This window comes from Vigna angularis, chromosome 3 (assembly GCF_016808095.1).
Source record: "Vigna angularis cultivar LongXiaoDou No.4 chromosome 3, ASM1680809v1, whole genome shotgun sequence".
In the NCBI taxonomy this organism is placed as follows: domain Eukaryota; kingdom Viridiplantae; phylum Streptophyta; class Magnoliopsida; order Fabales; family Fabaceae; genus Vigna; species Vigna angularis.
In genome coordinates this window covers 4,863,199-4,877,494 of record NC_068972.1, presented here as the reverse complement: position 1 = coordinate 4,877,494, position 14,296 = coordinate 4,863,199, and the positions used below count along the sequence as shown (strand labels likewise).

General features: G+C 26.7%; 1 protein-coding gene across 1 annotated transcript; it reads right to left on the bottom strand.

Moving 5' to 3' along the window:
• Positions 1–8,433: 8,433 nt before the first annotated feature.
• On the bottom strand, positions 8,434–12,982 carry LOC108324768 (amine oxidase [copper-containing] alpha 2, peroxisomal). Its single transcript, XM_017557699.2, has 5 exons — positions 12,030–12,982; positions 9,743–10,127; positions 9,549–9,662; positions 8,847–9,385; positions 8,434–8,760 (listed from the first exon to the last, which is right to left on the bottom strand). Exons 1-5 carry the CDS (start codon positions 12,806–12,808, stop codon positions 8,556–8,558), a joined length of 2,022 nt encoding a protein of 673 aa, XP_017413188.1. The 5' UTR covers positions 12,809–12,982; the 3' UTR covers positions 8,434–8,555.
• Between the last annotated feature and the right edge of the window lie 1,314 nt (positions 12,983–14,296).

Here is a 14,296-nt window from a genome sequence, read left to right as displayed (position 1 = left end):
AATTAATTTGCTAAGATAAAAGGTAAATTACACATGAAATGGTTAAAAATAAAAATCAAACTAACATATTTATAATTCATTATTTATTTTAAAGAGACTAACATTAATTTTAAGATAAATAGGAAATTGTGGAGCCGCAAATACACCAGTATTTTTATTTTACTTTTGTATTGTTTGTGCGGTTAAATCACTATGATTATAATTAAAATTTTAAAATGAAAAAACGTAAGATTGATTAGAGAAAAGACAAAATCTCACATGAAAAGTTCAATGATGAAAAACCTTATTCGATATTTTTATTCTTCACGAATTTCAAACTTTATAACTAATTAAACTCGTATTTTTGTGTCATCACATTTCAGTTGTCACTATAATTACAATTTTAAACATCGAATATAGATAGGGAAAATTAAGATTCATTGAGAGGAAAGAAAAATCTCACGCAAAAAAAAAAAATAATAGTAAAAAGTCAGAATAAAAAAAATCCGTACGCGGATTGTTTATACTCACGTAATCACATCCATTAACTGTGATTGTAACTTTAATTTACGTTAAACTTTGAGTAAAATTGAAAGTTTAGATTATTATCTAAATATCGAACACGATATTTTATGATAATTTGGTACTATTATTTTAACATCCCAACAATTTTTTACAGATACTTTACATCTATTATTTAATCTTCTAATCTTTCTCTATTTTATAAATTCAATTTTTTTTTAATGAAAATAATACCCTTAGAAATGAATTATCAACTGGTCCAAGTGAAGGTATTAGAAAAATATTTTCCTTTCATTTAATAAAATCTCAAATTGACATTTTTATTCAATACGATCTTTTCTAATCCTCATTCTCTACAACTTTAACATCTTTAAGCTAAAACAAAATCAACACGACAGAACTAATTAACTTGAATAAAACTACCTTATTTTAAGCTAAAAATTTCTTATCTCCACCAACATGGTAGATGGCACAGAAAAGAATCCTTAAAACCTCTAAAGTCTCAACGAAAGGTCCAATGAATTACCACTAATTATATCACACTTGAAAAATCCATTGTTATTTATGGGTTTATCCAGCAAGTTGATATATGGCTTAGTTCCATCAATTGAAGAAGTCTTCATATCTCTTTGGTGGATCAGCGGAGAAGGAAACAATGTCATTTTGTTAACACTGTTCCTGTGAAATGACATAGCTGAAGGTGGACCATGAAATGGTTGTGAAGTAGCAATCACGGGTTGGCTAGCATGAGAAAATAAGTTTGTTCTCGGTCTAGGCATGAACACAGGTTGCAGCGGTGATGTCTGGAAAACTGTGTTGTTAAAGTTTCTTTTTTCCTGCATCATGGTTGGCCTAGGAAAATTGGGTCGCAAAGGGTTGGGAATGATTTCCCTTTGAGAGTTGACATGGTTTGGTGAATAAAGGCTTCTCAGAGTAGAGTTTTGTTGAGAAAAATGAGACTCTGTGTGGGCTATGAATGCTTGAAAGTCTGGGGAAACATGGTTGCATAATTTGCATGCAACGCCATTTTGGTGAGGACGATGTCCATAGTTCAAACCAGCTGGCTCAAAGCTCATCTTGTTGAAATTCATGGACAAACAGAAACTATAACATGAATATTTTTAGACACTCAAATCAGTCTTTTTTATATGCCAAATTCTCCATTCGCATTAATTGTATAAATTAATAATTGAAAATACTAACTGCAGCTCTTAAGTATTATTAAGAAATAAAGAAATGGGAAGTTTTGTTTTATTGAATACAGTCCCATGGTTTTCAATGCAGCTCTAGTGTGGTTTTGAAAAACATTAAAGTTATTAATTTCTTAATCATTGTGCTTGATAAGAGCTTTTTAAAAAGATTATTATAATAATAATATTTTAATCATATATTACATAGGGTCAAAATAAAGAAGTCACGGATATATAATAAGTAGAATTTTATATGTTATTAGCATAAAAGAATTTGTGTGCCTTATCAGGTACAGTGCGTATGAAGAGTGCACTGTTATCACTTCAATAATTTATTTATTTATTTTTTTCCATTTTCAATTATACACTCTACAACACATATTTAAGTGAAATAAATAATAATATGTACTTGCACTAAGTGTCTCACTAAAAGTAATTATACTAGGAAATTTTTAATGCACCTTATTAAATATTAATTGTTTAGAAACTTTGAATAAATATTCATAATTTCAATATAGCAATAATAATGTTCATATACGTATATTTTAAGAACTACAAAAGCATAAAATTCATAATAAAATTATTCAATTGAATAACTAAATTAAATTAATCCAATAATTTAATATTTAATATTTAGCTGACGTTCATACTGCGATTTCTTTTGTCTTTTCAGTTAAAACTCATTACGCAAAAATATTAACATTAATTGAATAATTGTACAAAATTCTTACATTTATCTTTAATTTATGAAAAAGATATTAATTAATCTTATACTTTTAAAATATTATATATTTATTTTAATTAATATTTTCAACATAAAATTATTGATTTTTTTTATATAAAATTAGGCCTAATTTTAACCACAAAGAATCTTTCTCAAGTAGGATAGAACTTATATAATTAATAAGCCATTTGAAATTTTAATTAATTAATATTAAAAAAGTTCATTGTTTGCTTAGATAACATTTTTCACTTTAATAAATTGTTTATTTGTTTAGTTATGTATCTTTCTACTCCTAGTCTCTAACAACAAACGTTTATATTAATTGAATAATAGTTCAATATTTTCCTATTTATCTTTTTATTTATTAAATGAAAAAACATTAAATTAAAATAAGTATTTTGCATTTAGAGTCTTGCTAAAAGTAATACGTGTATATACTACATAATATTTAATAAAACTTATTAAATATTTTAGAGCTATTTAAAATTAAAACAAATGTTTTAATTTAATAGAGTAATAATAAATGTTTGTATGATACATATTGAAATATACTATATTTCAGTCAAAATATTTTAATATATAAAAATGAGGGAAATCAAGTCATATCTTTGGATAACTCTTTAAATTTATATTACATTATTAAACTAGTCTGTTCAATATTTTATATTAAGTTAAGCATAATGTACGTTAAATTAGATAAATTTGACGTATGTAACGCAATCTTGTAGGTAGTATTTAATTATCTTATTTAAAAATTATTTTTAAATGTATTAAATTGAATTTATGTGGCGAATATGCTGCAAAAAAAAAAACAATTAATGAAGTATCAAGCTATTTTAAATATTTATCAATACTTATAGGCTTGACCTACTCAATATTTGGTTTAACAAGTAAATTAATAAATGCAGACAGAGTTATTTAACATATTTACATCCCTGGTAATGGTCTAACTCGACTTAAAATAAAAAAGTAAATGTCACCTTATACAAAATATTCAATAGTTTTATATAGAAAATATTAAATTAAAAGTAAATACAATATTTTTATAATATAACAACTTTTTCATTTAATAAATATAAAAAAAAGATAAAGATGATGGAAAACGGTGATTATTATGTAATTAGTATAAATATTTAAAGTGTATTATTAATTAAATGTTAACATATTCAATAGATGAATTGAGTGAATTTAATATTTTTAAAAAAATTTAAATATCTATATATGAATAAAAGAATTGTTACTGTTGTCTTTAAATTTTGAAAATATCAAAATTTACTCACTCAGATTATAGTTTATGATAAATCAATACCATTTATCTTATTTACCTTTTAAATTCTCTCCTGCTTAGCTACATTGAAGATTATACATGGATTGATGCTACATAATTTTGTTATAGGCGAACATAACAGTAGTTCACTGTTTATAATTGGGTATGTGTTTTGTATATATAAACAATAAAAAGGTTGAAATGCCTTAAATATCTTATTATAATGTAAAATTATTTACTATTGATAAAAAAAAGTGCATTCTGATACACTTTAAAGTCAATTTTTCATTATTCTAAAAAGTTTTCTTTATTATTCAACTTTCATGTGTAATATGAATTTGGCCACTCGGTAGATACATTACCATGTCATATGCTAGCTCAATCATCAAAGTGAGCTTAATATATATATATATATATATATATATATATATAATTCGTATTTTTTAATTATATTTGTATTTTATTATAAATTAATTGAATTAATATATAAGAGAAAAACAATGAAAATAATAAAAAATAATTTAAAGTTAGTAGTAGAAATTATAAATATAATAAAAAAAATAAAAAAAATAAAAAATTTATGAAAATTTTATATAAAACATTTCAAACTAACGATTAGTTAATAATTATATTTTTTAAAAGTAATTAATAATCAAATTATAAAGAATTAAATGGAATAAAAATTGTATATAAAAAAGAAATATCTCTTTATTTATATTTGTGAAAATAATAAAGTTGTAATCATAAAAATAAATAAAAATAATTTTAATAATTTAATCATATATAGTTTTTGAAAATTAGTTAAATTTAAAAAATGATTAAATTTAAAAAATCAGTTACATTTAAATAAAATAGTAACTTGAAGGTATAAGTAAAAAAAAATGAATGCGAAAAAAAAAAAATATATATATATATATATATATATATATATATATATTTTCGTTACCCATAACACCTCAGAAAGACAGTCGGACAATCCCTTTTTGAACTAACCTTAAAACATCTCTCTAAAACAACTAATAACTCTCTACATACGCAAAGCAAAGCAACTTATCAAAGTTACCACATTAACAATTATTAGTACATGACCAAAAAGAAAACTCACCTTCAAAATGTGTCGTCTTAAATAAGTGGTCTTCTGTGTATAAAATTTGTCACATCCATTATAACATAAATATTAAGACCACAAATTCAACATAAAAAATAATTGAACTAATACATTAGCCTGCATACTGGTCTTGGCTTGCCCCACACAGAAAAGTGTTTCATCCTACACTTCCAACATCTCATCTTACATCTCCAAAAATTCTATTTTTAACCTTTTAACCTCTCATCCTTATCATTATCTTACACTTTTAAATTAAAATATTAAATTAAATTAAATAATTATTAAATTTAATTTAATATTTTAATTTAATATTTTAATTTAATATTTTAATTTAATATATTTAAATATATTATTTTTATTTTAATTATTATTATTTTATATTTTTAATAAAACTATTATAAAAATATAAATTATATTTTAATAATTATTAAAATATAAATATAATAAATAATATTATAATTTTTATTTAAATTCAATATTTATTAAATTTTAAATAAAAAGCAAAAGTGTTAACATATTTTGCGGATTTTAAACATGTTTTTAAAATTTGGTTTTTATTTAAAATTTAATAAATATTTTATTTATTTTAATATAATTTAATATATTTGAATATATTAAATCAAATTTATTATTATTATTATTTATTATTATTATTAATATTATTTTTATTATTTTATTTTTATGTTTTTAATATAACTATTATTATAATATAAATCATATTTTAATAATTATTAAAATATAAAATTATATTAATAATATTTAAATTTTAAATTAAATTAAATTATTATTAAGACGGTGAAGAGTGTTTTTAATAAGAGAAAGAAATAAATGGAAAAATATTTATTAGTTAAAGTTGAAAGTTTTGAAAAGGTCAGAGATATAGAATGAAATGTTAAAAGGTTAAAAATATAGAATGAAATGTTAAAAGGTTAAAAATATAATTTTTGAAAATGCAGAGTTTGGAGGTGCAAGGATGAAACGTAGAGACATCAGCGCAAACGGGCCACACTAAAAGTTTGGGCGGCTACTTCCTGCACCACGGTTTTTTGTTCCCGAATTCCCATAAACTTTTATATCCCATTTTACCCTTAGATTAAAAATTTAATAAAACTTATAAAACCTAATTTCACAATTCCTTCTCCACTCCATCAGATACGTGACCTCTACTCCGTTGCGTGGGCATATTCATCTTCTCCAAGAGCATAGTCCCCTTACTCCTCATCCCGTTCTACTGGCTCCAGCACGGTGAGGGTGGTGGTTGAGTTTTGATATATATATATATACTTCTCACAGTTGAGTTTTGTTGTAATGTCATGAGACACAGTGTTGACTAAGAATGCCTGAAAGTCTGACAAAACATGGTTAGAAAATTTGGCACACAAAGCCATTTTGGCGAGAATGTTGTGCATACTCTTATGTTGTTGAAATTCATGGACAGTTTAGACCCTCAAATGGTTGTTAAAATTGTTTATACGCATTAATTGAATAAATTAATGATTGAAAATACTAACTAGAGTCTTAAGTACTATTAAGAAATAAAAATTTGGATTTTTTTTTTATTGAATAAAGTCGCCGTAGTCTTCAATGCAGCTTCTGCGTGGTTTTAAAAAACAAGTAAAGGTATTAACTTCTTAATCAATGTGCTTAGTAAGAACCTTTTAAAAATATTAATAGCAATTTAATTGGTATATTTTGAGAATATATATTACTTTTCTAAATAAGGACACGCATTTGACCTTTCAGAAAACTATGGCTAAAAAAATAGAGTATCATTATTAAATAATTTTTATATTATTTTTTACATAACACATTAAGTGATAGGGTGAAAATAAAATGTCACTGATATAATTAGAATTTTATATTTTGTTAGCATAAAAACATCTACTGCCTGATCAAGGACAATGCAAGTGAAGAGCACTATTCACTTCAATGATTTATTTATTTCCATTTTCAATTATATTCTCCCTAATACATATTTATATGAATTAAATAATAATTTAACATTTTCCTAATTTTCTTTTTATTTATTAAAAATAAAAATATTTACTTACAGGAAGTGTCGTACAAGTGATTATACTGGGTCACTTTTAATGCACCTTAGACATTTTTAATCATTTAGAAACTTTGATTAAAAATTCATAATTTCACTTGAACAATAATAATGTTCTTATCCTACATATGTATGTCTTAGAAGTTCAAAAGTATAAAATTCTAAATAAAGTTATTCTATTCAACAACTAAATTAAATTAATCAAATAATTAAATATTTAATATTTTCTATACAAAATAATTGATTTTGTTTTCTATGAAATTGCGCATGATTTTCAGTAGATAGAATCTTTCTCAAGTAGGATAGAACTTATATAATTAACAAGCCATCTGAAATTTTAATTAGTTAAATTTAAAAAGTTCAACCTATCTGATTAGATATATGGTTCTAGCAAAAGATAGAGCTTGTCACTTTAATACATTATTTATTTATTTATTTGGTTATATATCTTTCTACTTACAACAAATAGTTATGTTAATTGAATAATAGTTCAATTTTCCTATTTATCTTATTCATTTATTATATGGAGAAGTATTTAAATAAAACAAGTATTTACATTTAGAGTCTTGCAAAAAGCAATGTGTATACTTTGGAATATTTAACACACCTTATTAAATATTTTAGAACTGTTTAAAATATAAAAAATGCTTTCAATAGAGTAATAATAATTAAATTAATTTTAAAAAGAGATGAAATATAAATAAGAAATTATAAAAATGCGAGTACTTATAAGAATTATCTATTAGGGTAAAAACTTGTAAAAATTTAGTATGAACTGATAAAATCACCAGATATAATGAATTTTATTTAAATTAAAGTAAGAATATCAGTGTATTGCTTACAAAAAATGACATGATTTGTCACCCAACCTATTCAACCAACTTAAAAATATGTTGAATCTTTGAATTTCTTATTATTTAAACCTGTTTTTAAATCGTGTATTAAAATATGCCAATTTTTTTTTTAAATAATAAAGGTCATGATGTAAAATATGATTTTAATATTTATTTTTTAAGATTTGAAAGTGTGTATTAAAACACAATCTCAATTATTCTTTTAAGTTGAAATTGTATTCAAAACGTCACTTCAACTTTATTTATTTTTTAAATCATGTTTTAGAACATTACATGTTTTTCAGATTAAAATCGAAGTTTTTTAAAATATGAGAAACGATGCATGCAAAATGTACTCTAAAACAGGTGTACATGTATAAGTTTGAATTTAGTATGAAAAGAATAGTAATTTATGTTAAAATTATCAAATACCTCCAAATTTCAATTTTAAAAGTTTGAAATAGATTTTAAATTAACATTGAAAACAAAATAATAATAATAATAATATTATCTTTCAAAAATAAGTAATTGCTATAATTTAGGGAGAGATTTTAGTGTTCTCAGCCATTTCTTCTTAATTATAACAAACTTTGGTTTTTTCACCTCCATCATATTTATGATATGTATATAAATGAGTAACATTTTCTTTCACCGTTGTTATTTATTTATTTTCATTACTTATATAATCTATTATTTATTTTTATTTTTGTCCACTTCCCTCCGATGGGTGGCAATTGCTTTTTAACCCCAAGGCAAAAGGTGGAATACGGCAAGGACTCCATTTATTTTATTTGAAAAAGCGCATCATGGATGTTGATGGCAGAACTCAACCCTTGTGTGGGGCCTTCAGCACCACAAAATACAAGACTAGAGAAAAATATCTTAGGGTTGAGAGTTGCACTTGGGGAAACGCATAGGTTTTGGAGTTTTGGCTTTAAGAACCGGATTTCTCTCAAAGAAATTGGTTGGCCTTATCTCAAATCCACCACTCAGTGTTGGCATAATAGGATAATCTTCCTGACATGGCACATGATGAATCCCCACCGTATGCCACAGAACTATATCCTTATTTTCAATGCTCCTATTCCTGCATTACAATAACATTCTCAATTCGATAACAATCACACTCATAATTATACACATTCAATTCAATTATTCAAAAAGTGTATATACCTCAGACTCCAAACAGCTAAAGTGTCTTCTCCTCTGCTCTGATCAGCATATAGCCCCCCTGCCCATTTCTCAGACTTGTTATACGGTGTTACAAACACATTATAATTGGTGAAGCCACCTCTTATTTGTGGATAATCATCACTGAGCAAAAGTGGGTGAGCCACTGTTCCTGGGAACAAACGGTACCCTATCTTGTTTCCAGCCTTTGTTTGCTTATTGGGATTTACAATTGCTAGTTCAGATGCCTTCAAACCAACTTTGATTCGACCATCAGCCTCTGTCTTACCAATTTCACGCACCACAGACCAGTAACTTTTCCTTCGTGAACTCTCATCCCTTACTGTCACGGTCTCCAAATTGGTCTTCATAAAAGAGTTTGCTTCCCCATCAATGTCAAGATCAAGGTGATATGTGATATAATGATCATGGTGCACACCAATCGTGTTGTCTGACAGCAATGTGCCAAACACATTCTCCTTAATTTGATCCACATGGGTGTATGATGTTCCTTTGATACCCAAAATTCCTGTCAGACCAACCTGCCACGCACAAGCACAGAATCTGTTAGCATCAGAAAACATCAAATATTCACACATTGTATTTACTTAGTGCATCTACTAATTGTTTAAAGAGTTTATACATGTACTACTCATTGGATAAGATGAGAAATTCACATTGAAAATGAATGTATATCATACATACCCCCATTTTTATGGAACCACTTGGCTTGAACTCCCAATCTATGATATAATCATAGTTGCCCACAGTTGAGACAGTTCTCACCACCAGGCTCGCATCAAGCCTAACCTCCCTTATCTGCAAAGATCCAATTTATGAATACCTAATACTTTTAATAGCAAAAGTTTAGAAATTTAAAACACATAAGGGTGTACCACCTCCTCATCGTGGAGTTCTGATTCTGTGTGACGCCACATGATATCCCCAGCATACCTCTCAAAGATACAAATTGCATTAGAAATTTTGACTGGTACACCATCTTCTCCTGCAAAATATGCATCCAAAAATGCAGCATTGGCTGGGCAATCGGCCAAAGGTTCAAGTGACACCATGGATTGGCCAAACCCGAATTCACCACTGTCAAGAAAGGTCTTGAAGTACCAATTTGCAGTTGGGTCCATATATGGCACAAAGAACTCTGATATATATCCTCTGTATAACACTCGGCGATACCTTTGCTGTTGAAGATCATAAATCGATGCCAGGGAGATCATTGGCCCAGCTCGAACATCATATCCCACATGGAACTTCCAGTTTGCCCAACTGCTCGTATTTAATTGAAAATGTCAAAATTTATCAGTATTTAAACTTTAATTAACCTCATCTTTATAAAGCTATAAACCTATAAAAAATATTCATCTAGCATGCGGACGATTTTTATAAAGAATATTTTTAAAATACTATTTGTGATTTCTCTTCCTTGAAAATGGAAAAGTAAAAAGTATTTATCTTTTTCTTTTAAAAAAAAAACTTGTTATTTTAAAAAATATTATTATATATTGTTGAACCTTAAATCTAAATAGTATGATATATTTAATTTTAATGTTTTAAAAACATGTTATTTTTTGTACTATTAAGTTATGGTGTTATATTTCTTTAATAGTATTTATATATTGTTTAAATTTCATTATATTTTATTAAAATCGATTTTATCGGAACAATAATGAGAATTAATTAGTGCACTACTAGTCAGTTCCATTTTCAAAACATAAAATCTGATTGTAAAAAACATAGCACCTTAGGAATATATGAAGTAGGAAGAATGATATTATTTTCTTGCATATTTTAAAATGATCCGTGTATTACTTTGTAAAAAAAAAAGATAATTAAAGAATATTTATCAAACGAAACTATTTTTATAAAAAATAATAAAAATTGTAAATAAAGAAAAGATCAGAAAGAGTTTCAATTGAAGTACAAATAATATTTTCTTTGAAGAAAAGACGCTTGGATAAATACAACAATATCTTTATCAAGATACACTATTGAAACTAGAGTTGTGAAAATAATTAACTCGGTTCGATCCGACTTAGTTTATCATAGTTGATTATTTAGTAAGTCAATCAAACCTGACTCATTTATTAGTGAGCTGAAAAAAATTCGAACCCGACTCGATCCACCACAGGTTGGTAGGTTAAACGAGTTGATTCACTAGCTCACTTAATTATAAGTTTTTTTTAAAATAAAAAAAATTATATATTTTTTTTAAATTCAAATCTAAAGAAATTTCACTCTAAAATGATGTTAAACTTCAAAGACAATTCAAAATAAAATAAAAAATCATATCATTCAAGCGTAATCCAAAAACAAGCACAAAAGACAAACAAATAAGTTTTTAATATTGATAATTTTTGTATCACTTGTTCATGTATAATATCATAGTCTTCAATAGATAAATTTATAATATTTTTCTCTCTTCAAACATCTTTTTTTTATCTCATCTACAATATATTAAAAAAAATACTAACTAATAAAAATTATATTAGGTCGGTTGGTGAGTCAACCCGGCTCACCACGAGTTCAACTCGTGTAAGCCGAGTTCTAAGTGAGCCGGGTTAAAAACTAACCCACATAAAAAAAATTACATTTTTTTCAAACTCAACCCGGCTCACTAATTGAAACCAACAAAAAATCTCTTAATTTTTACAAAAGTTTTCTAAATTTTGTGAATACAAATAATTTAAAAGATAATATAAAATAAAATATTGAATATATATATATATATATATATATATATATATATATATATATATATATATATATATATATATTTATTTATTTATTTATGTGTGTTTTTCTCTTATTGATACATTGTATTTCTAGGTAGAAGAAAATAAATAATAGTAAATAATAACAAATTTAATTAAAATAAAATAACAAATTATTATAAATCTAATTAAAATAAAATATAAGAAAATTAAGAAATTTCATGTGCAAGTTTACCTATAAAATTAACCCTTCATAAAAATATAAATAATAATAGATAGCTTTTTTTTAAATTGCACTAAATTTCTTGGATATATATTAAAAAATAATAACTTTTGAAGATGTAAGTTGAATCTAGGATAAAATAGAAGTTGATTGTAACCCTTTAAAGAACCATGCAAATAAAAACCCTCAAATCAAAGTGACAGTGCTAAAGATGCGACCATATGAACTTATAACCTGATAGAATGGCCATCGATCTTGAATCCCGGTCCGTTTGGTTGCACAAAAGCTGCTCCCATCAACGTTGGTCCAAATGGTGGCTTTTGCTTTGTAGCTACGTATTCAGTGTCCTCGGCCTTGGGCACAGGAATATTAAAGTTGTCAAAATATTCAACTATCTTTCTCTCATCAAGATCAGCAACCACTGTAATACCCTCCAACGGTCTTGCAAACAAGTTAGAAGACCCTTTCGTGTAAAAGCACTGCAGCTTCAGTGTCCGTTTGCTCTTTATCTCTCCATACCAACCGACCGAGGCTGTTGAGCACACAACATCGGATATATTAAGGTCCCTTTTCTGCACTGACTCCACGAAGGGTTTATACTTAAAAGGAAGCTCCACAACAGCGTCTTGCTCATCAAACGTGATCATAGGGAAGCCTTGCCCACTGTACACTTTGGTGGAGACAATGGACCCTTTCGACAAGTCAACACTGATCTCAAGGGTTTGTTTTTTGAAACGGGCAATGACTAAAGCACGACGAGGTGGTACTTTCGCGGCTTTGGTTTTGGCTTTTGAAGATTCCCATGATAGGACTAACGCTTTGTCTGGCTCGTCCAAGCCAATGTATTGAAAGGTTAGTGTGGGGGATGAAGCTTTGTATGTTTTTTGGACTGTGGTTCTAACCAACTTGAACTCAGATGGGGTTAAAGGGTCTAAGGGGTGTTTATTGGTGGATGCTGAAGTAGTGCAAGAGATGAAGAGGGTTATCAGAAATAAGAAAACCAGCAGCTTCATTGTTCATAAAACTGAATCAAACTATGCATGTGCAGCTTGTAACTTAGAGGAAGAGCTCATTAGAACACGTTCTTAAGTTAGCTTGAAAGATCTTTAAGCACATAATTATTAAGATAAAGGGAGAGAAAAAAGACATGACGCATATTAAATCTTCGACAAAAATTAAGCTAAGAGAAAATGCAACTTTAGGAGTGTATTTTGTTTATTTCATCACAAGAATAAACTCTAGGATGTGTTATTTAAATATAATCATAATTTACTTTTTGGTATGTTTCTTTAAAAAAATAATTTACTCGTTTAGAAAAAATTAAAAAAAGACTATTACGTACGAAAGCAGTCGTGTGAAAATAATCAAGTTCGCGACAAATTTAATTAAATTGTTGTTTTCAAAAATAACATGCGTTTAATATAAAACTAGTAAAGAATTCGTGCTAAGCAAGATCTAATTGCCTTTTTAACTTATCTCGTTAATTATAATTCTAAAGTGTAGTGAGAAAGATTTTTTATTTTTTCAAATGCTTGTTATAAGAAAGACAACATGCAATTGGCGTGGCAGGGAAAATTTGTTGGCCATCGATGAGTTGGTAACAATTTTTCAAACGACAAGTTGTAAGAAAGACAACACACAATAGGCATGGCTGGGGAATATTTGTTACCAACCAATGGTTTGGTTACAATTTTACTTTTAAACAACCGGTTTAAAGTTTAGTCTTTTATGTAGGAAAATATTTCATGGACATTCATAAGTTAATAAAGTGATAAACATCACAGCTAGGAATGTTAAGAGGACAGAGCACATACGGGTAATGGTTCTTCATTATCCTTCTTGGGGGATAAATATTCAAATAAAATATGATACATTACTTATATATATATATATATATATATATATATATATATATATATATATATATGGTTTGTTAATATACATAAGCTCTATTTTCAGTTACTACATTTTAACAAAGTGTACCGGACTTTCGTAGACAAAAATACTCTCATATGTTATGGATTCTAAGTTTTAAGGTCAAGGGTATTTGAATAATTTTTATTTTCAAAATTAAAAAAAAAAACAAGAAACTCTCAAACTCTTACTCACATCTCTGTCATCCCTCATTTCCTCTCAACCCTTTCTATTTTATCTATCTCACTCCAACATTCTCTCTGTCATCCTAACTGAAAAATATCATAAACATTCACCTAACCCTAATCCACCTTCTTCACTTATCCAATTTGTTTCTCTCTCATCTCCATCTTCTCTCACATCCACACATAGCAACCAGCGACACCGCAATTTGTTGTTTTTGCTCTGTTCGTTCATTTGTTTTCTACTTCAGTAACAAAATAATTGATTATATATGTTGATGTTGATTTTTTATTGGAAGGTTGTGTTATATTTTTTCCCTTCTATTTGTTATTAAGTTGGTAAAAAACTAAAGTCTACAATAATTTCAATAATTACACTAGCATCAACCCATAATAGTTGCAAAG

Excerpts from the sequence above, each read along its gene's own strand:
- LOC108324768 (XM_017557699.2), bottom strand. The coding sequence starts at position 12,808 with ATGAAGCTGCTGGTTTTCTTATTTCTGATAACCCTCTTCATCTCTTGC. Across the intron at positions 9,386-9,548 it reads GTGGTTCCATAAAAATGGGG|GTTGGTCTGACAGGAATTTT; the intron begins GTATGTATGATA and ends TGTGCGTGGCAG. Across the intron at positions 8,761-8,846 it reads TTAGCTGTTTGGAGTCTGAG|GAATAGGAGCATTGAAAATA; the intron begins GTATATACACTT and ends ATTGTAATGCAG.